The sequence below is a fragment of the Quercus suber genome, unplaced genomic scaffold (assembly GCF_002906115.3).
Source record: "Quercus suber isolate HL8 unplaced genomic scaffold, Cork oak 2.0 scaffold_54, whole genome shotgun sequence".
Taxonomy (NCBI): domain Eukaryota; kingdom Viridiplantae; phylum Streptophyta; class Magnoliopsida; order Fagales; family Fagaceae; genus Quercus; species Quercus suber.
Genome location: NW_027069519.1, coordinates 1,604,803 through 1,630,184, shown reverse-complemented (window position 1 = coordinate 1,630,184; position 25,382 = coordinate 1,604,803). Strand labels below are relative to the sequence as shown.

The window sequence follows — 25,382 nt, the reverse complement described above, 5'->3', positions numbered from 1 at the left end:
AAATAATAAAATTGCAGCTAATCATCAAAATAATAAAATTGCAGCAACCCTGTGGACGTAACACTTGTTTAGGGTAAACCATGTAAATCTAGGTGTTTGTGGGTCTTGCTTTGATTTTTTTTTTTTTTTTCCTCTTTCTTTTATGTTATATGCATCCTATAAACTTGAGTCAGATTTTCCATTTCCTAAAAGGGCTATATACTTTTAATATATTTCATCTTATCTCTTTCCTTTGTTTTCACCACATCCTCATTTCAAGTTACTTTTGAAATGAGAAGAAAAAAGAATAGCAATACTAACCATTCTAGTTAGTTCAACTTATAGGAATACATGACAGGTATCGCTACCAGCATTACGATTTAACATCCCTTTCCCCCTCCCAAAAAATAACTTATTTTCTGTATTTGATTGTGACTTTGAAAATAATCCTCAAACATTTTGTGTCTTTTGGCTCGGACAGAAAATCACAATATTTCATGTAGGCACAGTAGTGCCAGACCTGTGGTGGCGGTGAGAAGATAGTATGGTGGTAATGGTAGTGGTGGTGGCAACAAATGTGGTGATTGCACTGTTAGTGAGTACACAATGGAGAGGTGATCAGCATTTTCTACCTCTTTTGCCTTGTTTCTGTTGACTTTTTTTTTTTCGTCATACTAAACAACAGAAAATGTGAATAACATTTTTCAAAAAATATTTCCCGCCTGAAGGGAAATTCAACTCTAAGATGGGGTAACTTATTTCAACGATAAAAATCTAATCAAACATTTCTAAAACCCTGGACAGCAGAAAAAAAAAATCCAAAAGGGTCAATGTACTGGCATGTCTCAAAGGAGCTATTGTAGTTGTACCTCAGAAAAGAGAGGGTAGAGGGCACTTGCCCTCCAGGCTCAGCCCATCCTCTTGAAAAATAAAATGTTCTACAATTGAATTAAAATCACAATCTGCATCAAGAATGACAGCCATTCAATTTTATGATTGTAGTTTATTCCAATCAGAAAAAAGAAATAACAAAGGTTAAAACTCAACCATCCCTTTCCCTTTTCTTTCCTACTTGTAATATGCAAATTACATAAATGTCACTCAAAGAAGACCTTCTTGAGATGGAAAATCACACAGAAGGAAAAGATGAGAACCTGAAAGAAAGTTGTTCAAAACAATTAAATTCCACCTCAAGAGCATAGCATATCCTTGCTGAAGTTTATGATCACGCTAGCAAACCAGAATAGTTTCGAGGCTCAAAAGGATAGATTTGCACCATCACTGTAATTTGGGAAGGTAACACATTTGAAAACTTTGCACTTTGAGCACAAGATGTATCCAATCTGCAGCCAAATGTCAAGAATGAATAAAAACAAGGATTCTCTGGCAGATCTGTTTCCATGAGATGACTCTATAACTAATATATACTATAAAACCCTGAGGTACATTCATGAAGGGATTATCAAAACCAGGAGCTACAAACATGTAACAAATGCAAGGGTAAGAGTAAGACAATCCACTGCTAGATCTTTAGCTGGGAAGGTTCACCAATTGCGTTATGCCATATTCATGTCCATGTCATGTCATGTCTAAAATGGGTGCTTAATGCATCATTTTCGACTATGCTAAAAATAATGTTTTCATCACAATAAAAAAATATTCTCATCAACTTGGCGACCAAAGTACCATTTTGCAAACTTTGAGAAGAGTACTTTATGGACTACTTACAGCTCTGCAAGATGGACATCGACGGTAGATCCGATTGTTTTCAGCTTTCACATTGGTCTTTTGCCCTTTACAAAAATCACAAGTTAACCATCCTTTACCATTACAAGGTTCGCAGCTAATTCCTGCATCAACCTTAAAACAACTGGACTAGAGTAAGAACAGCAATTGTGGCCTAAGCCAATACAGATTAAGATGCAATTCATATCGTACCTTGCGTAGTAGCATGTTAGGTTTTCTATAAAATAAAGAGGAAGAATATACATCTCAATCAATATTTAAAAATCCATTGTTCCAAACTTCCTCAATTTTCCACAAAATAGTTCCACTTATGAAGCATCCAAATTTAAGAAGTTTAGACCCTTTCCTTCCTTTTTTAATGTATCTTCTGTATTTATCTCAAACTCGTCCAAATTTGAGTTTCAAGAACTTGATTTAGGCATCAATGAAAAAAAAAATTGAGAATTGAAATCTGTCGATCACATTTAGAAATTCGACAGCAGTGATGATGGCACAATTGTCAATAGCGCCAAAATATAGACATCAATGTCATGTAAATGACAATGTCAAACAACAAAACAGCCCCAGCCTTAATCACAACACGGGTAAACTTAGGTACTGTATCCTAGGTTTCCAATTAAACTTATTGACCAATGAATCATATCGTTGAATTTAATTTTAATTATCTTTAATCAAGATAACATTGTTTTTATTGCATTGATCAATAGATTCAATACATCCCGTGATTGCATTCAATTGCAAAGCCTAAGATGGCCCCAACACTAACTAATAAATGCCATAGAGAAATATACACAGGCATAACTTAGGTAACTCAAAACATTTAAATTCTCTCATTTCCCTCTAATTTTTAGTTAGATTTGTGACATGTAGCATTTACTTAATTTTTTGCGTTGTTTATATATATATATATATATATATATTTTTTTTTTTTTTTTTTAAATCATTGAATTTGGCCCAACATACAGAGTCACATACTACATTTTTTTTTAGTAAGATGGGCTTCGGGGACCTTGGAAAAGTGAGTGAGTTTTAAATTCCCAAAAAGATTCGTTAAATTTCCAATAAGGTCAGCATGATAAAATGCACATTGCGCCTGACTATTATTCTTAATTCATTTTAAGCTCAGAAAGTCAGAAATGATTTTATACCTGTTGTTCCACTGACACTGACACTGGCCGAATTGGCGAGCAATGCACAGGCTTCATTAAAAAACGCCGCCTCGTCGTCTTTAACGGAGCCGATGGCAAATTCCGTAAAAAGTAGAGCTTCCCAGGGGCCATAGTACACATCATCATCGCCATTTTTACACTTTCCTCACCTCACGCTGTCACGCACTTCAGAATCAGATAACGTTGCTGCTGTAGGAGGAAAAATAAAATAAAATAGCAAATTAACAATTCACCCGCGTAGTTCTCCACAAATAACAAAACTGCCACTCTAGCAAATTTGCACTCAAAATCTATCGTTATTATCGAAATTGCCACTGAAAAACCATTTTATAAAATCAAGCTGATCCGTCTTGCTCTAATGGAGATGAATCAGATTCGAACCTTCGTGATACTCTTCTTTTTCTTCTTCTCTGTAAACGGTTTACGTACACTATCCGATGACCCGTGCGACCCGAAGGCCCAGCGCGACCCGCGGACGCTCCGATCCGATCAAATAACGGTCTTGATCAACGGTTACTCCGAGCTTCGTATTCCTCTCCTCCAATCGCTGGCTGCCACGTACGCAACTTCGCCTCTCGTATCCTCCGTGCTCGTCCTCTGGGGAAACCCCTCCACCCCGGCCCAAACCCTAGCCCAATTGGCCCAAAATCTCTCTCTCCATCACTCAATCTCTCTGCTCCGCCAATCATCGAACAGCCTCAACAACCGGTTCCTCCCTAGGTCTTCCATCGGGACCCACGCGGTTTTGATATGCGACGATGACGTGGAGATCGACCACGATTCGTTCGAGTTCGCGGTGAGGATTTGGGGATCGAACCGTGACCGCCTGATTGGATTCTTCGTGAGATCGCACGATCTTGATTTGTCGAGGAAGGAGTGGATTTACACTGTGCATCCAGAGAAGTACTCGATTTTGCTCACCAAGTTTATGATTCTGAGAAACGATTACCTGTTTAAGTACAGCTGTAACGCTGGGCCGGCGATGGTTGAGATGAGGAGGACCGTTGATCGGATGAGCAATTGTGAGGACATCTTGATGAATTTCGTGGTGGCTGATGAGACTAACGTGGGGCCCGTTTTGGTGGGGGCGAAGTGGGCCAGGGATTACGGGGATGCGAGGAATGACGTTGATGTTGATCATCATGATGGTGATCAACGGTTGGGATTGAAAGATGAGGGAGTGAAGGAAGTGGGGTTGAGTAGTAGGAGAGGGGAGCATAGGAAGAGGAGAGGGAAGTGTATAATGGAGTTTCATAGAGTGATGGGAAGAATGCCGTTGAGATATGGTTATGGGAAGGTAGTTAATTCAGTTGGTGAACAAGGTTTGTGTGAGAAAGGAGGACATTTGGTGTTTTGTGATAAATCATAGGAGAGTTTTTTTTTTCCTTTACATGTTAGAATTGTTCATTCAAGATCATCACTTGAGAATTAGTAATTACTCATTGTAAACATTTTAACTCAAAGATAAATGATTGTCCATTTACTAACTTTTTTTGGAGTTAGTTGAATGATTTATGTCAAATTTCAGTTTGATTAATTAACGAATTGGATGAATCATTTAACTTCGTATTTAAGGGAATGTGGGTACGTTATTACTTCCATGAAGATAACTTTTGGGTCCGATAAAGAAGATACTAATACCACCGTGCACTCTTTTAAGGGGTAAGGGCTGAGGTTCAAGTCTCTAGGAGAGAGTTTCATACACATATACACTTAAATTATGTTAAAGTAGAAATTCTATGTTGTATCAAAAAAAAAAAAGATACTAATAATAATGAACTATGGAAAGCAAATAAATTCTAATTTAACAAGCACCAACCCCAAATTCTAATTGAGATATAATGTCATTGAGTCCCATGGAACTACTAAGTAATTCATGATTACGCTAAATATAGAAGCAAATGAAACAATTGCTCACCTTTTGTCCTATTAAGCATCATTTTCTTCAACTAAAGGAACTCATCCCATCTCTTCTATTCTTCCAATGGGTCATTTTTCCTTTGTTGTTTCCACTATCTTTAAGTATGAGCCTCCTCTTTCTCAATACTATTATCTTAAATTATAAAAAAAAAAATGGGAAAAAAAAAAAACAATTTGATGATGCTCGAAAATTAGTAGGCTGAAATGCTCCGAGCTATGGTGATGGCTTAATGACCTGAAAGGAAAGAAAATACTATCAAAGGTAACCGGTGTAACCCGGCCAAAGACCCTCCAACGGTTAAGTCAATTTTCTCTCTAAAACACTAGAATGGGAAACTGTGAATAATAGAACTTACCTTGGTTGATTGTGACTTGATCATTTTATAGAGAGTTAGGAGTGGGTCTACTTATTCGAATCCACTATCATCATGGGGGATGTGTGGACTTAATGGAGAAAATGGAGGATGTGGAGCGGTTTACGGGGAATCCTTTCTGCGTTTTAGGAATGGTGAATCGTGGTCTAATTATATTGAACCTTTGAAAAGTTCTTTTAAAATTCACTAAGCGTTGTCTGGCCGTCCATGCCCTTGGGTCATGGACGACTATCCTGAAATTGGATGATCTCGTTGCCCATGGACGGGTCCTATTCATGCTCGTGATGTCTCTGTTGGGTTTCTTTCCTTGTAAAACCTTCTAGATGTGGTTTGCTCATGGACAACAACTATGGACGAACTAAACTTAATTTAGACCCCATTAGCTGCCCCCTAGTCCTTGTGTTGTCCATGTTACTGTTGGCTTAACACATGGTGATTTTTCATTAGCTGAAGGATTCTCCAGGTGTCATGTCAAGGTGATTTGAAATCAGACGTTTTGGATGTTAACATGTGGCGTAATCTTGATGGCTTACTAGTCGCGTCGTTTCGTTCTTCAAAAAAATTGCCACATGGCACATTCTAACTGGTTTGCATCATTTCAGTGTCCCACCCTACTGACTATAAATAGGGCAATACCTCTCCTGCTAACTGGTTCTCATATTTTCTTCTCTGACATCAATCGTCTTGCACCTCGTCTAGAAGTTTCCTTCCATCCTTAGTCATCCTCGTTTAGAATCAGGTATCCTCTTTTCTTCGTCTGTAGGTTTTTCTGTAGAATTCTTTTCAAAATGTCTGAGATAGTAGTATCTTCGTCTAACGATAGTGACGAGAGGGAGATAGATGAGTACCAGGGCGAAGTAATGGTGGTCGTAGTAGTAGTGACAATTGTAGTGGTGGTAGTAGTAGTAGTGATAATGGTTCTACAGACAAGTAGTACTGGTTTGGGGTCCCTAGGTTTCCTTTAGAGGTCCCCCAGGAGGAGTTAAGGCGGAGGGCGGCATCAGGGTCGTCTACCGGTCCGTCCACTAGTACCCCAGCATCTGTCCCCTTCTCTAGTGAGGAGGAGGATATTTTGTATTGTTGTGCTATATATATTCCTTCATAGATAGATGAGAAAAGACTTTACTCTCTTAGGGGCAAATATCAAATTCCAAATGAACTTAACCCTCGTCTAGTCGTTCCTGGAGAATGGTGCTATACTCCAAACTCAAGGGTTGGTGTATATGAGACTTATCTGTTATAGGGTCTTAGGTTACCTCTTAATGCTTTCGCTAGGGAGATCCTCCATAGACTAGGTGTAGTTCTAAACCAACTTAACCCCAACACATGGAGGCTCATTGCATCTGTGCAAGTGTTATGGAGAGAGGCCTTTGACGGGAACCATCCTCTTACTGTGGACGAGTTCCTATATTGCTATAAACCTTCTGAAATAAGCCAATCCCTAGGTTTCTATCAGTTTTCAGCCAAGTGTTCTAGCTATAGGTTGATAAGGTCCCTTCCCTCGTCTGATAGGAGGTGGAAGACAGAGTTCTTCTTTGTCTCAGGGTTTTGGGCAGGGAACCCTGTCGAGGTGGGTAGGGAACCCTATCGAGGTAGGCAGGGACCCATTCCCTCCCTACACTAGTGAGATAGGTCATCTACGTCCTAAGGGTATGTTGTTTTCTATTGCTCGTCTCACTTGTTCCATTATATTTACCTAACTCCATTTTTTTTCAGCTGTAAGATGACCCTCTTAGAAATTGGACACAACTAATCTTCCCAGCCGTCGAGGCAACAAGAAATAAAAGGTTGACTCCTCGATGCCATCCACTACTCCTATTGTGGTTCTTGACCCTGTTGATCTTGTGGCCAATCCTCGAGTCTCTAAGGTTGAAGATTCCCTTCCTTGTCCTGTGCAAATCTGTCCAAACCTTCACCTACTGGGCCCCCTGACAATGGCCCAATGACCCTCCTAAGGAGTAAAGGTCTAGCTTGGGACAGGTTCAAGCAGGCAATGACTAACAAAGACATTGTCATTTGCTATGACATGTCCATTAAGGAGTTTGAATGGTCTACAGTCCATGATCTTTTCAAGGTATTTTGACTCATCCTTAGCCATACTAAAATTGAACTTTATTCTCTTTATCTCACGTCCATATTTCCTAATACAGACTATGTCCAAGTTTATAGCGGGGTCTAGGCAAGCCTATGAATTAGACAAGGATAGGATCAGGCTAGAGGCAAAGGTCTATGACATGGAGAAGGAATCTAGCCGCAAGACGAGGGAGTGGATGAAGCTAGAGGATGAGATGAAGGAGTTAAAGAATCTGGCTGAGGACTGATATTGTGGAAAAGGACACTTGTCTTGACCAACTTCAGAAGCAAAATGATGAGCTTAGGTCCTATTTAAGCAAATCCAGAGACAAAGTGATTAAAGAGTTCAAGACATCCAAGGAGTTCATTGACCTCCTAGACAAAAATTATGCTGCAGGCTTCAAGGATTTTCGTATGGACGCCATTAAATCATTTCCTAGGGTGGACTTTGATTCTATCAAGCTCTGTACTGCAGCCGAGAGTTCCTTACTCCAAACGAGCTCAGAGGATGTGAATATTAAGGACGATGCTTCTACCTCTCATCCAGTGAAGGACGGCTCAAAGTCTGGAGACAATGCCCCCAGTGGTTTATCCCAATAAATTAAGTTTTAAGCAAAAATTTACTTTCCTTTATTTGCTCTCTCTTCTTTTCTTTTTTTTTTTTTTTTTCTTTTTGAGAGAGGGGGGGTCCGTTATTTTGGACCATTTTATTTTATTTTTTTTCAAGTACATTACCTCGTCTATGTTTAAGGATGAGGTCTCATGCAATTGCCTTTTTAGGCTTGTTACTTCAAAGGGTTTTTGGACGATGGTCATCTACCCTTAGTTCATCTATAAATATATTTTTGTCCATGTTTGTGTTGGAAAATTGATTTTATATCTCATACAAAACACACAGCGGAAGCAACAAACATAGATCTATTTCATTTATGATTGATAATATGTACTATGTAAATTTCAGAATTTAAGAACAAGATAGTGTACCTTAATGCGGTGAAATTCAAAACAAAAGATTATAAGTACTTGGGAACACTTTTAATCTTCACTTCAATTCCACTAACGCCCAAGAAGTGTGGTCTCTCAATCAGTACAAGGGAGAAAATAAGAGAGTGGCTCTTTCTCATACATACACACCATTTCACAATGATTGCTCTCACAAAAAATTCTATATGTTTTTCCATTTATATCTAACTAGTTATCTAATTGAGCTAGCATTTTGAGCCATTCCAATTAGGTTTAAGTGTGTGGCTTGGAGTGGGACCAAAAATGGACCAATAAGACACTAATTCCAATGAGTTTTGGGCTTTTCTGTTAAGTCTTGACAAGTCCAAAGTTACCATTAACTATATTAAATACTACTATATAAATATAGTTGCACTCTAGTCCTTATCTATAAATTATATCCCAAGACTTTATTGTACATGCAACCCCTTCATAAAATATTCGTAGTAATATAAAGTCATGAATGTAAACTGCCACTTTAAAGATTACTACATCTTAATCCTTGAGTACCCGGTTTAATCCTTTAAGTTATTCATCATATATATATGAAATCCAATTCTATAAATATATACTTTAGTAATTCCTTACTAAAGTGGTTGGGCCCAACTCTCTGAATACCAAACCCATTAAACTTATCTCAAAAGAATATTTTGTATCTCCGTTAAAAGACTATGAATTCTATCTTGAGAATATATGTTCCATCAACACTAAATGTGGTTGCCCAACATATTGAGGTTTTGATCGTAACTTTAGATCTCACTCCTGATATATCAAAACAACCTACACCTCATGATCAAGTTCATTATTCTCTCAATATTAAGAGTTCATGTAAATAAAAGTCATGAGATTTATTATTCATTTGACAATCGTTAGGAGAATAATAAATCTCACAGTGGTCCAGTTCAATATGTCTTAACTCTTAAAACATATCAACATAAAAACTAGAAGTCTCCACTTCCATGATCAAGACAAATCATCTTAGTTGATATGTTATAATCTTCGCAGATGAAACACCCAATTTCATCATTGACTATGAACTACGTTTTGAGTTTACAAGGAACTTATGATTTATATCTTTTGTGACTAAATCACATAAATCACATACAATGCATCTCATGGACTATGATAATGCCTCGTTAGTTCATTTATAGATAGCCTCATATAATTAAAAAATTTAATTACTTATGACATGCCAATAAATTGGATTTTAGGACATAAACTTCAACAATTTGAACGCTTGTTTTTGTTTCTGTTGTCAATTTTAATATCCAAGTATTTTTTCGTCCATAGTTGGGACTTTACTTTGGAATGGTTAAATATTTCCTCATCCTTAACTTGGACTTATTTCTGGAATTCATAATTGGCTGTGTGTTTACTCGTCCAAAGTTTGAACTACTCAATTACTTAGACATTTGTCGTCCTTAGAAATTGCCTATTTATTGCATACACGCTTTTTCTCATCTTTCATTGTTGGATGAGTGTACTGGGAGGTGTCTTTTCCTTCCCTTTGTAATTATGTTTTTATCTTAAGGTTTTATATATGATAATTTGCCTTTTCCTCGTCTAAGGATGACTCATGACGATACATCTCTGTGTCCAGAGATTTTAGACGTCTTTAACTTTTTATGGACTTTAGTTTCATAGAGAATCATCAACACTTAAGTTAGAAAATTCAAACTGCTTTATATACAATGGAGAACTTTGTACATAACACCGTCCATAGACAATAGAAGACTTTGTAGATAACACCGTCCATAGACATTATTCATGTTAGTACCTAATTCTTTTTTAGGGAATTCAAATTGCTTTATATACAAAAGGACTTTGCTCATGACATCGTCCATAAACATAGCACATGCTAGTAGCTAATATTTTTTAGGGAATTCAAACGCTAAAAATATAGAATATTGCTAGAAAAAATAAAGTACTGAAAGATAACATAAGTAGATTGCTAGAAAGAACCTATAGTCTTTAGACTTGTCCATGCTAACCTTCCCGACGAATCTTTACTGGTAGTACTTCTTCAAGTATTCCATATTCCACAGATGCTCTAGCCTTCGTCTATCCAAGGCTTCCTGATAGTACGACCCTCGTCTCTTGTAATTGATGACTCTGTATGGTCTTTCCTAATTAGGTTCCAACTTTCCATGAGCAGAGTCATTAGTAGCCAGGGACACCCTTTTCAGGACGAGGTCCCCAATGTTGAACTACCTTGGTTTGACCAACGCGTTATGGTGCTTAGTCATCAAATTCTTATAACGCTCCACCCTCTATTCCGCGTCCATCCTTACCTCGTCAATGTGAACGAGGCTTAAACAGAATTGTTTCTCATTTTCCTCATCCTTATAGTGGGTCACCCTATAGCTAGTCAGATCAACCTCCACGTGTATCACTGCATCACTTCCATATGCTAGCTTAAAAGGAGTCCCTCCAGTAGGAATCCTTACTATCGTCTTGTATGCCTAAAGGACGCTGGGTAATTCGTCTAGCCATATCCATTTTTCCCCTTTCAAGCCAAGTCTTAATGATCTTGAGCAAGGATCGATTTACAACTTCTACTTGTCTATTAGCCTGTGGGTGGGAGGGTGAGGAGTAGTGATTCATAATTCCTAATTGCTTGCAAAATTCTCTGAAGGGTGTGTTATCAAATTAGCGGCCATTGTCTGAAACGAGGACCTTAGGGATTCCAAAACGGCAGATAATGTTCTTCTAGATAAAGCTTATGATGTTTTGCTTAATGATCATTGCCAATGGCTTTGCTTCTACCTATTTAGTAAAATAATCAATCCTTACCACCAAGAATTTTATTTGTCTTGTCCCTATGGGAAAAGGACCGAGGATGTTAAGTCCCCACTAGGCAAATGGCCAAGGGGCCACCATTGGAGTGAGGTATTTTGATGGTCATCTAGGTATATTGCTATAGTGTTGACACTTGTCACATGTTTTGACATAAGTTTTGGCATCTGCCTCCATGGATGGCCAGTAATATCCTACGCAAACTATTTTGTGGACGAGAGATCTGGCCCCTGAATGGTTTCCACAAGCTCCTTCGTGGACGTCCCTCAAGACATAATAGGACTTATCTAGAGTCAAATACCTCAGGTAGGGTTGAGAAAAACCTCTTTTATACAGTACCTCGTCCATAAGGACAAACTTTGTCGTTCTTACTCTTAGCTTTCTTGCTTATTCTCTATCTTCGAGGAGGAGTCCGTCCTTGAGATAAGACATAATGGGAGTGGTCCAGTTAGCTAATCCATCAATCTGATGTACTTTTGGAACGTCTATACTTGGGATGTATTGGACTTTAATCTGATCACCGACCAACTCATTTGTAGATGCTGCTTTGGCTAAGGCGTCAGCTTCCATGTTTTCCTCTCTTAGGATTTGTTGAAACTGGGCCATTGTGAAGCCCTTGATGCATTGCTTTACTTACCCAAATACTTCTTCATTCATTCTTCTTTGGCTTCACACATTCTATTCACTTGGCCTATCACCAACTGCGAGTCTCACTGGACGAGAACTAAATCTGCTCCAAGTGATTTAGCTAACTCTAAGCCCTAAATTAGGGCTTCATATTTAGCTTCATTGTTGGTCATCTGAAATTGTAGAAGGACAACATACTCCAGATGATCTTCTCTGGTGATTGAAATACTATTCCAATTCCTCCTGTATGTTGTGTAGACGAAACATCCACACGGATGACCTACTGTTGTACCCCCTAGTCTCTACTCTACTGATCATGGGTAGGAGTAAATTTGGCAATGAAGTCCACAATGGCTTGGGCTTTTATTGCTTCCCTTGGTCGATATCTCATGTCAAATTCACTAAGTTCCATTGCCCACTAAATCAATCATCCAGCGGCTTCCAGCTTATTCATAGCCTTCTTTAGCAGGTGATTTGTTAGAACGTTGATGATATGAGCTTAGAAATAAGGCCTGAGCTTTCTTTTGGCTGTTACTAATGAGAAAGCTAACTTTTCCATTGGCGAATGTCGTCCTTCAACTCCTCTTAAAGCTTGCTAGTGCAATAGACGAGCTTCTGTACATTTTTTTCTTCCCTGATTATGGCTGAACTCACTGCATGAGGGGACCCTGCTAGGTAGAGATATAACTCTTCACCTAGTTTGGACAGGCTCCGCAACGAAGTTGAAGTGAGATAAGCCTTAAGATCTTCAAATGCTTGTTGGCACTCATCTGTCCATTCAAATGCTCTCCTTAACACTCTAAAAAATGGTAAACACTTGTCAGTAGCCTTTGAGATGAGCTTGTTAAGGGCTACTATTCGTTTAGTAAGGCTCTAGCCATCCTTGACATTTTTTTAGGGCTCTATGTTCAAAATCGCTTGGATTTTATCAGGAGTTGCTTCAATTCCTCTTTATGAAACCATAAAACCAATGAACTTCCTTGATGCAACTCCAAAGGCACACTTGCTTGGATTCAGCTTCATTTTGTATCGTCTAAGCATGTCAAAAGTTTCTTGGAGGTCGTCCAAATGTTGCATCTCCTTCACGCTTTTGACCAGCATGTCGTCCATGTATACTTCAACATTTCGCCCAATTTGTTGATGAAACATGTGGTTAACTAGTCATTGATAGGTAGCTCCTGCATTTTTCAAACCAAACGACATTGCTTTGTAACAAAACAAACCTTGGCTTGTGATGAAGGATGTTTTCTCCTGGTCTACTTCGTCCATCTTAATTTGGTTGTACCCTGAGAATGCGTTAATGAAACTTAGTAGTTGGTGTCTAGCTGTTGAGTCCACCAGCTGGTCAATGCATGGAAGAGGATAGCTATCCGTGGGGCACGCATTGTTCAAATCTGTAAAGTCCACGCACATCCTCCATTTGCCATTAGTGTTTTTGAGCATCACTACATTAGCTAACCAATCAGGGTAATAGACTTTGCGAATGAACTTCGATGTACCAACTTCTGGTCTTCTTCTTTGATAGCATTATCTCATTCCAGGGCGAACACTTTCCTTTTCTGATGGACAGGCTTGTAAGATGGAGACATATTTAGACAATGAGTAATCACACTTGGGTCAATCCAGGCATGTCTTTTTGGGTCCAAGCAAAAACATCTGTGCTCTTCTTGAGGAATTGGATGAGGCCTTGCTTTGGCTTCTCTTCCATGCTTGTCCCAATCATAGTAATCTTCTCCAGGTTGGACTCATCCAATGGAACATCTCCCAATACTTCAATTAGTTCAGCCACTATTCTTCTTTTTTCAATGTTCATCATCTGCATCTGCTCGTCCGTTGCCAACATTACTAAGTAACATTCTCTAGCAGCTAGTTGGTCTCCCTATACTTCTCCAATGTCATACTCCATTGGGAATTTGATAGACAAGTGATACGTGGATGTTGTGGCCTTCCAAAAATTTAAGGTTGGCTATCCTATGATGGCATTATACGAGGATGAACAATCCACAATAAGAAAGTTTACTTCCTTATTGATTTGTTGTGGGTAAAAGCCAACCACAACTAGCAAGGAGATAGTGCCTACTGATAGAACCTTCATTCCTCTGAATCCAATTAAAGGCACATTCACTGGAAAAAGTAACTCCTTATTGATTCTTATTTGCTAGAAGGCTGAATAGTAGAGGAAGTCTGCTGAACTCCCATTGTCTATAAACACCCTTCTAGTTGTATAATTTGCAATCGTCAAAGTAATAACAATTGCGTCAGCATGAGGATGATGTAGTCGCCTTGTATCTTCGTCCCTGAATATAATGGCAGGCTTGTCCACTCCAGATGTCCTTGGTGGGTGGCTAGTGAGTTGAACATTCTGAACTACTTGCAAGTAAGTTTACTTGGCTTTGGAAGAGCTTTTAGTTGGCATTCCTTCTACAATGACCCTTATCTCTTCTAGTGGCTGGCACAATGGCTCTTCCGCTTTGCCTTTTAGTGGGTTGTCTTTCATCTTTATGGTCTTGTCCAAGGAAATTTTTTAACTTTCCCTACTTAATAAGGACTTCAATTTGTTGCTTCAAATTATAACACTCGTCTGTATCATGTCCGTGGTCTCGGTGGAAATGACAATACTTGCTTTTGTTCCACTTGCTAAGATCTCTTTTCATCTTCTCTGGTCATTTCAAGGACGGGTCATCTTAAATCTGCATCAGCACTTGGTTAAGTGGGGTATTTAGAGGAGTGTAGTTGGAGTGTCGTCCTGAGGACGACCTTGCCTTTTGGCCGTCTCAATCCCTTTTCTCCCCTGTTTTGGCCTTCTTTGGACGAGGGTCTTGCTCTAGATGATGTACATAACTAGTTTCCAATCGTTCAACCTTCTTTTCTTCTTAGCAATAATGGCATCTTCAGCGTTCATGAAACTTTGAGCTGAGTGTATTAACTCAAACATCGTCTGTGGCTCTTGGTCATACAACTTGTGGATGAACAAATTTGAAGTAACCCCATTGTAGAATTCTTTTAAGAGGATCTTATCGTCCATCTCGTCTACCAATAGGGCTTCCCTGTTAAAGCGACTAATAAAAGTGCGCAGACTCTCGTTTTCTCCTTGTTCTATGTTCAGCAAACTAGACGAGGAGCGCTTATGCCTTTGGCCCCCAACAAAATTGTTGACGAACAACTTACTTAACTCCTGGAACAAAGTTATGGTGTTTGGTGGTAGCTTACCAAACCATACTCTGTTTGGGCCTTTTAATGTAGTAGGAAAAGCTCTACACATGATTTCGTCTGAAACACCTTGGAGATGCATGATCGTCTTGAATGTGACAATGTGATCATAGGGATCCCGCGTTCCATCATATGAGTCCAAGGTAGGCATTTTGAATTTGGAGGGTAGGGGAGTGACTTGTGATGGACACGATGAAGGGAGAATCAGTCTTGTGGACAAGGTCATCCACGTGATTTGCCTTCCTCATAGAGTCCTTCATCTCCTTCATGGCTCTTTTCATCTGATCAATCTCTTTCTCCAAGTGTGGTACCCTATGAGTGACGGTACCTCTGGACTAATTCCTCCCTCACATTGTCACATTGACTGTGACAATGTGATCATAGGGATCCCGCGTTCCATCATATGAGTCCAAGGTAGGCATTCTGAATTTGGAGGGTAGGGGAGTGACTTGTGATGGACACGATGAAGGGAGAATCAGTCTTGTGGACAAGGTCATCCACGTGATTTGCCCTCCTCATAGAGTCCTTCATCTCCTTCATGGCTCTTTTCATCTGATCAATCTCTTTCTCCAAGTGTGGTACCCTATGAGTGACGGTACCTCTGGACTAATCTCCTCCCTCAGCACCGTTCTCTACTCCTCCATTCTCTGAATTTTGCCCATGTTCCTCGCCGCGTCACTGTCAACAGTGTTTATTAACTTCTCTAGTTAACTCTTGGTTTTGCTGCGTCAAGTCCGCCATCACAGCTACCATGGACTGTAATTATTGCTGGACGGTCAGTGCTAGCGTAGGTGCACGATTTGGGTGACTGGAGGCGTTTCTACTCTCTTGGTGTTCTGGACTAGTGGCCATCGACCTAGTCCAAACCATGCAGCATATTTGTCTTGGAAAGCAAGGTGGTTATCACTTGGAAACAGGCCAAAATTTTCCCTCAAATGACGCCAACTGATGATGCTCGAAAATCAGTAGGTTGAAATGTTTCGAGCTATGGTGATGGCTTAATGACTTGAAAGGAAAGAAAGGATTGTCAAGGGTGACTGATATAACCCGGCCCAGGACCCTCTGACGGTTAAGTCAGTTTTCTCTCTAAAATACCAGGATAGGAAACTGTGAATAGTAGAACTTACTTTAGTTGAATGTGACTTGATCCTTTTATAGAGAGTTAGGAGTGGGTCTACTTGTTCAGATCCACTATTATCATGGGAGATGTGTGGAGTTAATGGAGAAAATGGAGAACGTGAAGCGGTTTACAGGGAATCCTTTCCACGTTTTAGGAATAGTGAATCGCGATCTGATTATATTGAACCTTTGAAAAGTTCTTTTAAAATTCACTAAGTGTTGTTTGGTCGCCCATGCCCTTGGGTCATAGACGACTATCCTGAAATTGGATGATCTTGTTACCTATGGATGGATCCTATTCATACTCGTGATGTTTCTGTCAGGTTACTTTCCTTGTAAAACCTTTTAGATGTGGTCTAGTCATAGACAACAACTATGGACGAACTAAACTTAATTTGAAACCCATCACAATTGAATGCCTACATAGTACTAAACAATAAACAAAGCAAAGCCTAAGTAAGTAAACTAAACACAAAAACAAATCAAAGGTAATGCATTTTAGATCAAACAACATTAACAATTAAAAGTTTAATCAAATCGTAGGAAACTTATATAAAAAAGATTAAACAACATACATATCATATCACAAAGAAATAAAAATAAAAATAAAATAAAAAAAGTTGTGCCACGAAGAAACCACGCGAGAAACTAACAGGAAAAATAAAACCGCGGCAAAAGAAACAGAGAGAGAGAGAGAGCGATTAATACTAGTATTAAAGAATGAAGATTAGGGTTTTTGAATTCAATTAGCTTTACCGATTGTGATCTTAGAACGAAGCCATGAAGCGCAAGGATCTTCATCATGATCTCCATTTCATTCCATTTTCTCCCAGAAAATCCCCAAGACTGGTACTTCTCCAATTTTTCTCTCAATTTCTAGAAAGATATCAATAATAACCAATTTTTCATCTTCTTAAACAAAATCATTCATATTTTTTGTTTGGTTTGTATGAATTTTTAGGATGTTGAATTACTTGAAAACATGAATGAAGACCCACCAATTAGAGTTCCCCAGATACTTGAACAAGGGTTGTTATTGCAAGAACAACAACAACCCCAACCTTTCACAAGCAGTAGTAATAATATGCTGCAAATGGCTGTTGCTCCACTGTCGATGCTTTCGAGTAATAGTTTGGGGGAGAGAGCTCTTGTTCTCTACAATCAGCCACTAAACACCTCGTTTTTTAAGTCCCCGTGTTCGCCTGATTTTCCTATTGTTGTGAACTCTGCATTGATTCCGGGATTGAAAGGTCGGTATCAAAGTCTCCCATTTGTATGTAGTTTCTTCTACTACTACATGCCTTTTCTTTTTCTTTTTTTCCTTTTTATGACATTTGGTGTTTAGAATTTGCAGTTCAATCCATCTCCATTAAGCGTTTTAAATGTGTTGTCATGAAACCTTTGATCATATATAGAAACCACCAAACCGATTTATGCTTTTTCCTCGATACAAAAGAAATGATTTGATGAATCAAAGAATGTAGGCTGATTTATTTTGTGACCTATGGCCATTTGTGAATTTGTAATTTTGTTGTTACATTAGTTCACTGAATGAAAAAAAGTGATTATATATATATAACACCAATGAGTTTTAGCGCAAGTGGCACCTACACCCTTGTAAGTAAGGTGGAGAGTGAGGTTATGGGATCATGATCCATTACGTGCACGAGTAACTTTCTAACTAAAAAAAAAAAACTGTATCTGAGCTTTTGATAAGTTAATCCTATATATTTCGATTGATTACTAGGCTCTCTATTGTTGTACTTGTCTATTATGGAATTGAGTTACATAGAGTAGACATATTTTGATTCCATGATTGATTAGAAGTGAGGTACATAGACCTTTGTTTGATCATGGTTTATTAGATTGGAGAGTGATGCCCATTTAAAAATTAAGATAAGAAAATAGAAATGCATTATATATACATATATATGTATGAGGAAAGGTTTATTTAGTGTGCATTTGGCATTGATTATTTTGCCATTTATTTTATCATTCATCTTATTTTTGCTACTATTCATGGGTCCCACTTCACTTTTGGTATTGTTCATGAGTCTCCTGTACTATTTCAACTAACTTTTACTTTTATCTACAGTACTTTCAGCAAAAAGTTTTCAATTTCAACTTTCAACTAAATAAGTTATTTCTAAACGGACACTTAATTTTGCTATTTGGTTTTTTTCAGTTTTCCTCTCTCTTTTCCTTCTTTTTTGTTTGTTGGTGTGCTCTGTGCTTTTTATGCATAGAGTAGCCTTTTGGTATGTGTATCATTCTTACTTATCAAAAAAAAAGGAAAGGTTTGTTTAATGAGCTTCATGCGTGCACTTATATATATATATATAATAAATGAATTTTATTAGATAGGAGGAAAACCTTAAGTACACAATTAGTTCACCGAAAAAAATCTGTCATAGATTAGAGGTATAGGTGCACGAAAATTCTGTCAACTACTGTCTCTTTCTCTTTCACAATTTGTTGAATTCTTGGATAATATGAATTTTAGACAATAGCTTATTCTTTCTTCTCTTTTGGCTCTTCCTTTGTATACCTTCCGAGGTGTATTTGGGTTGTGCCCCTTTTTGCTCTTTTCTAATAGAACTTTTTAACTTATAAAAGAAGCTATTGATTTGCAAAGATTAAATTTGGAGGTCTGAGCCAATGTTTAAGTACTGCATTTATTTGTTGATTTTGGGCCTGGATTGGAATCTTTCAGTAAATTGTTAGTATAATTTTCCTGCCTAACCACGTGAAAGGTGAAAAATACTCACACACCAATGGATTATAGGTGGCTTAAAGTTGCTTTAAATGGATTGCTTGATCGGATTATGTGAGGAAATGGTGAAAGTGAGTATGGAAGGACTGTATAATTGTAATTTTGCCACAGACATAGGAAGAGTAATGGGAATGTGTGTTGGGTAATTAGAAGGTATTGTGAAGAAAAAATTGCTAGGTTTTTGCAAGGAACTATTGGTGGTGAGGATTGACATGTATGCAGCATGTATCTGTATGTTTTTGTTCTTTTTCATTTGCTGTAAGTAAACTCCTCAAGCACTTTTTGGGGATGGGGCAGCTAAAAACTGTTACTCTCAGAAAGGGAGAATCAACTTAACAGTAACTAATTGGGTTACCTCAGCACTATCAAAGGAAAATATATGATAGGAAGATACCTACAGAAAGATGTCCTCCTAGTGAGGACCACAAATATAGATCATTTCAAAAGCTTCTCATCATAAGTCAAATATCCAGCTCCCAATTTTTATAATGAGAAAGAGAAATTTATTAAAGAACCAGTTTCTGATTTTATTGTGCAAAAGAATAAACTGTTGGAGCTGCCACCAGAGAATATATTTATCTCAAACCATGCAATTTAGTAATATTAGAGACTTTATTTCACCAACCTGCAAATTTTTGTCTGAAACTGCTGTGCCTCACCAACAAATTATAATCTTAGATCACTGCCAAACAATTGCATCATTTATCTTGCATATACTTGTCAAGAGGTGGGCCTCTGCTTGGTTATAAATGACGAAACATCACCCCAAATACCAAATGCATCTAGCTTTGTTTACACTTTACATAACCCTTGTCATGTCTCACTGTCACCGCTACTTGTCCTGGACCTTTTGATTGGGATATATCAAATATCCTCATGGATTGAACTAGCATAGTTTGACTCTAATGTCTGTACCTGCAGAGTTGTTTGAGTTTCTGGAGAAGAAATAGAGTCTGATTGGTGTTAAATAAGTAAGCCTAATTCCTTACAAAGAAAACTTTTTGTTTCCCATGAGAACGTGCCTTTGATGTGTGTGACTGTTCTCTGATTGTTTGGGCTTGGATAAAACACACAATGTGAAAGATTTATTCACATGAAAGTTTTCTGGCACCAGTTGGCGGTGAAACAGACATACCCATTTTCCACTTCTAAAATTCCAAATAATTATTGAATGTCATTTGTAAATTGGTCACTGCAACATGTTTCTTGATTGTGCTTTTCTATCTATTACTATCACTATTGGAATGGTAATTACTGGTGTTAAATTAGTAAATGTTTTTATGTTTGTGTTCTGGTTATTAGCTTTTGTTGGTCTTGGAATCATTTATTCACATTGTCATCTTTAATGTACTACCCACAGAACATTTCCTCGCACTAGGAAATGGGAAGTTAGGGAATTCCATGGAGAAAGAAGACACAGACAAGAACCCCATGGTTTCAAATGACTCTTTGGCTGTTGTTCCCTGGGTTGCATCTCAATTTCCTTTAGCCTCAGGAGCAAAGTCACCTTCAGCAGGTGTGTCAGAGGCCATGGAAACGGAGGAGGTGGAAATGATGGACACAGATTATGACTCTGATTCAAATATCAGCGGTCAAAGGGCTTTTGAGTATGATGGAATGGTGCAAGAAGCTGGAGAATTACCACACTGGCAGCAACAACACAGTATGCAGCCACATTTCCTTAAAAACAATTCGGCTCCTGTCGAATGGTAACACATTGGTTGAGCTGCTTCAGCACTTGATGTTGTACATGTAGGTCCAGTTGTTAGAACTTAGAAGATAACAGAATAGGACTTTCTTCACCCTCATTTTGATTTTCTTTCTTCACTGTTCTCACGTTTTTATCCATGATCAGCTTCTGGGAAGCTTTCTTTTCAGTTTTCCTATAGTCAGTTGTCTTTTTCTTTGTCTTGAAATGACTTGTAATTAGTATTTAGTTAAGGCTGTATTACACGACTAGTGTTTTAGGAAATGGCAAATATGAAGCTTATGCCCCAAGCAGACAATGGATTCATCATTCCACTTCACAAATCACCAGAATTTACTTTCACTATTCATCATTAAACCTTAGCCTGTTCAGTGATTTTATGAACACGACATCTGAAAATTGAAACTTATGAATTTGTGAAATGAAAAAAAGGTCTTTAGCCTATTAGGTTATATCATTGGCAGCTATAATAATCCCATAAAAAAAAAGATTGAAATTTAACAAGTTCAGCACACCATGAAATTGTTTTGATTGAAACTAATGGAGCGAAGCCGAGAAGGAAACTAGTTTTTTTCTCAAATGGGTGAGAGTGCTAAAGATTTTCACAGATTATATGAAAGCTCTTTGTAATAGACAACGGAGATCCTCTGCCTGTGATATTTATTTGTTCATTTTGCATCAATTGGGTGCTTGTTGCATACGGTGTATAGCACTATTTTTATTAAAATTTCTTATTACATACTGATTCTCCATAAAGAAACTTATTCTCGTGAAATTCCAAATAAGAATTTGTAAAACAGGAAAAGAATGTACTTGAGCTTACTAGACCAGCTTCAAAGGCATCTCAGCAAGTCTGAAGAGCAAAAGACATTAATTTACGAGCAGTACAACACCTTCTTCGCCATTAAACTTTAGCAAAGAGGCTGCCTGAATTACTACTCGAAACTAAATTTTGCCAACAATTAGATTAATATTCAAAATATTTTAAAAAATAAATAAAACAAAAACAAAAACCTTAACTAAATCGAGTATCGAAAATTCGACACATGAACCAGAATACCCAAAAACAATAACATACTAATGATAAAACAGAGATCGGCAGGCAACTCTTATTATCAGAAGAAAGGCTTAGAAAAATGTATCAGCCAAATCGAAGAAATTCGCTAGATCTAAAAAAAGAGTCATAGCGAATATGGATGAAAAGGTTGAAAGTTTAATATAGGGACTATATTCATCTCTATGGCACGGTATTTTGTTAGCCAAAGAGCCAAACTCAAGCCCCATATACAATTATAAAATTGCCATTGAACCAAAAAAAATATCAGAGGAACAAAACTTGTAAAACCAATGTATAGTTAGAGGTGAGAAACCCTAACGGCGAGTTCAAATGTTACTCTGCCCCGATTTTCTGTCAGGCTGAAAGAGAAGCAAAGAGAAACCCTAAGAGCTTAATGTAATTGTGAACTTCAGCTTTCTAGGCATATATATACGAGTGAGACAACCTAGTAGCCTTCATCTTAACTCATATTCACGACTTTACCCTTCAACATATTACTACTATTTGTTTTGTTTGGGCCGTTGTATGCCCATTGGGCCTGAAGAGTTAGAGAAAGAATCTCTTGTTTATATGCCTGATTGAGTGGGCCTATAAGATAATTCTCGATAGAGCTTTGTATAACAATCCATCATGTATCACTTTTTCACATTATTATTTGTCTCTTAAAAAAAAATTAATAATGAAGATAAAATCTGATATGCACTTGTTGGAGTATTTTTATTAAAATTATTATATATTATTTTTAATCCTAATTAAATGGTAATTTAAGAAAAAAAATAAGATCAATTTTTAATTGATGGACTTTCTGTTTTCTTACCTATTCTTATACTAAAATGCAAACTTATATTACTTTTAATCCTAATTAAATTGTTATTGAGTTACAAATTTTCGGGCCTTGATTTTATTAACCCACTCACAAAAATAACCATATGAGCTCACACATTATTCTAAACCCACATAAATATTCTCATATATATTACCCAAATATTCTCTATGTTATTGGGCATTCACAAATACTCCATACACAAGCCCATAAATTGCATTGGGCCTTCTCACAAATATTACCTATTATATCCCACATATTATCCAATTTAGAATTTTCACAAATAATACTCACCATATTGCTACCAAAATTGGGCCACAAAACTACACTATCTCTACAAAAAGCCCAACAATACCATTTATTAAACCCGTTGCTACACAGCACCTCTAACGTCCAATACAATCCAGCATCTTCAAAGCCCGGTATGATTCGGCACCTCTAAAGCCTGTTGCTACACGGCACCCCTAAAGTCGCGTACGATCCGGCATCTCTAAAGCCCATTGCTACATGGCACCTCTAGAGTCTGGTACGATTTGACATCTCTAAAGCCCGATACGGCACCTCTAAAGTCCGGCACAATCTACCATCTCTAAAGCCCGGTACAATCCGGCACCTCTAAAACTCGTTGCTACACAGTACCCCTAAAGTCCAGTACAATCCGGCATCCCTAAAGTCCGATATGATCCGGCATCTCTAAAGCCCGTTGCTACACGGCACCTCTAAAGGCCGGTACGATCCCGCATCTCTAAACCCCGGTATGATTCGGCACCTCTAAAGCCTAGTATGATCCGGCATCTCTGAAGCCCGGTACGATCCGACACCTCTAAAACCCATTGCTACACTGCACCTCTAAAGCTCGGTACGATCTGGCATCTATAAAGTCTGGTACGATCCGGCACCTCTAAAGCCCGTTGCTACATGGCATCTCTAAAGTCCGGTATGATCTGGCATCTCTAAAACCTAATACGATCCGGCATCTCTAAAACCCAATACGATCCGGTATATCTAAAAGCCCGTTGCTACACGACAATATCTTTTACAAAATCTTAAACTATTTTTACAAAGCCCAAGTACTAATTTGGCAACTATTTTCACAAAGTCCAAATATTAATTTGGCAACTATCTTTTCAAAGCCCAAATACTAATTTGGCACTATTTTTACAAAGCCCAAATACCAACTTGGCAACTATCTTTACATTATTTCACAAAGCCCAAATATTAATTTGGCAACTATCTTTTCAAAGCCCAAATACTAATTTGACACTATTTTTACAAAGCCCAAATACCAACTTGGCAACTATCTTTACACTATCTCATAAAGCCCAAATATTATTTTGACAACTATCTTATAAGGCCCAAATGCTAATTTGACACTTATTTTCCAAAAGCCCAAATGCTAATTTGGCACTTATTTTCCAAAGCCCAAAATGCTATTTTGGCAAAAAAAATTACTTTATGCTCAAAACTCAAACATTAATATTTGGCACCATTATTAATTTTACAACTATTTCATAGAGCCCAAATGCTATTTTGGCACATATTTACAAAGTCAAAGTATTATTTTGACACCTATTTTACATATGCTAAAATCCCTCACTCATGGGAAATATAAATTACTCATCCCTCAAAAAAATATTGCTTTCACAAAATTTATAAGAACTATGTCTATTTTTTCCATAATCAACTAATTACAAAACCCATGAATATCACACATGGCAAAACTACTCATTTTGTAGGGTTAACCAAGCCCAAGGAAGTTTATCTACAAAGCCCAGCTAGGTCAGGCTAGCCTACACACAAATCTCAGCAAGTGGAAAACACGTGAACTGGTCAGCCAAATTTCAACAACAATTGAACAGCTGGAGCCCCTTCCCATCAGGTTCCAACTTGTCCAATCAAATCAGGAAACAGACACGTATCCACCAGGGAGTGAATCCTTTCTCCACAAGCTAAAATCTCATCATTTCTCAAGTGACATAAAGCTAAAGGTGCTATGACAGAAAGCTGAGAAAGTTTTAGTCAGCTATCACTTCTTTCTCCTTCAACTCATTCAATCAAGAGCCCAAAGCTGCCATGCCTAAGCCAGTGAAGCTCCTGAAACGACATAAAATCAACTCATTTTCATACTAAAAATGTGTATTCTCTGGTTCATGAACCCCAAATAGAAAAACTTAGGAAAATGTGGTTTGGAGGGCACCAAGGGGATCCCAGCAGAGTTCCTAGCAAGGGCTCCAAGGTTGACACCTGGCTTGGGTTGACACAACCTGCCCTAAGGAGCTCTGATTCTAGTTGCAGCATATCCAAGATCATTAGCCTAAAGCATGCTCTAATCCTACCAGCCAAGGCTAATCAGCATTCAACGCTAAGTCAAAAACCCAGCTGTTATTGCCCAAAACAACAAGAACCTTCTGAAAGTTAAGCTTACTACTCTTAGCTAAAAATCCTAAGAACAATTTTCTAAAAATTTTCTGAAGATTGGAAAAGATTTAGCAAAGATTATTTGCTAATCACCCTCTAAAAATCCAGATATAAATGGAACTCTCCATTAATGCTTTACCAACACACAACCAACTCACTATGTTACACAACAAGATTTTTCCTTAACCTCTCTGCAAAAAGTCTTCTCTAAGTTCCGAAAAGTCACTGAGTTCTCATTCTCAAGCTTAGAAACTGAGTTTCCCAGCTCTTAGCTCACAAACACTTCTCATAGCTCTACTCATAAACATTTACTTACCCCAACAGAAAGCTCCATCAGCTTTGCTATACACTCTCACCCATTACTTACACTACTCACTCATTACTCATACTACTCACTCATTACTCATACTACTCACAAATGACTCTCTTTACTCATTACTCACTATATATTCATAAGCATGTATTGGCATAATAATGATCTTGCTGTGCTAGCTGAGATCTCTCTCTCTCCCTTCATCTCACACTAAGTTTTCTCCATTATTTGTTATTATGGAACCCATGATATTTACTTATTCATTTACTATTAAT

At 37.9% G+C, this 25,382-nt stretch overlaps 2 protein-coding genes and 1 non-coding gene across 3 annotated transcripts; 2 read left to right on the top strand and 1 right to left on the bottom strand.

The window, feature by feature from the left end:
• The first annotated feature begins 3,237 nt into the window (after window positions 1-3,237).
• Window positions 3,238-4,381, top strand: LOC111997795 (glycosyltransferase family protein 64 C3). The gene has a single exon (XM_024029936.2). The coding sequence runs from the start codon at window positions 3,253-3,255 to the stop codon at window positions 4,261-4,263; it is 1,011 nt and encodes a 336-aa protein (XP_023885704.2). The 5' UTR covers window positions 3,238-3,252; the 3' UTR covers window positions 4,264-4,381.
• A 12,242-nt stretch (window positions 4,382-16,623) lies between these two features.
• On the top strand, window positions 16,624-20,665 carry LOC111997745 (uncharacterized). Its single transcript, XM_024029879.2, has 3 exons — window positions 16,624-16,864; window positions 16,977-17,265; window positions 20,149-20,665. Exons 1-3 carry the CDS (start codon window positions 16,796-16,798, stop codon window positions 20,499-20,501), a joined length of 711 nt encoding a protein of 236 aa, XP_023885647.2. The 5' UTR covers window positions 16,624-16,795; the 3' UTR covers window positions 20,502-20,665.
• A 637-nt stretch (window positions 20,666-21,302) lies between these two features.
• On the bottom strand, window positions 21,303-21,425 carry LOC111997797 (small nucleolar RNA snoR77). Its single transcript, XR_002881385.1, has one exon. It is a non-coding gene; the product is annotated as a small nucleolar RNA snoR77 (small nucleolar RNA).
• Between the last annotated feature and the right edge of the window lie 3,957 nt (window positions 21,426-25,382).

Bases quoted from the DNA above. Each gene is read 5' to 3' on its own strand.
- LOC111997745 (XM_024029879.2), top strand. From the start codon at position 16,796: ATGAAGCGCAAGGATCTTCATCATGATCTCCATTTCATTCCATTTTCT. The intron at 16,865-16,976 runs GTACTTCTCCAA...ATGAATTTTTAG, and splicing joins CCAGAAAATCCCCAAGACTG to GATGTTGAATTACTTGAAAA. The intron at 17,266-20,148 runs GTCGGTATCAAA...TACTACCCACAG, and splicing joins ATTGATTCCGGGATTGAAAG to AACATTTCCTCGCACTAGGA.
- LOC111997795 (XM_024029936.2), top strand. From the start codon at position 3,253: ATGGAGATGAATCAGATTCGAACCTTCGTGATACTCTTCTTTTTCTTC.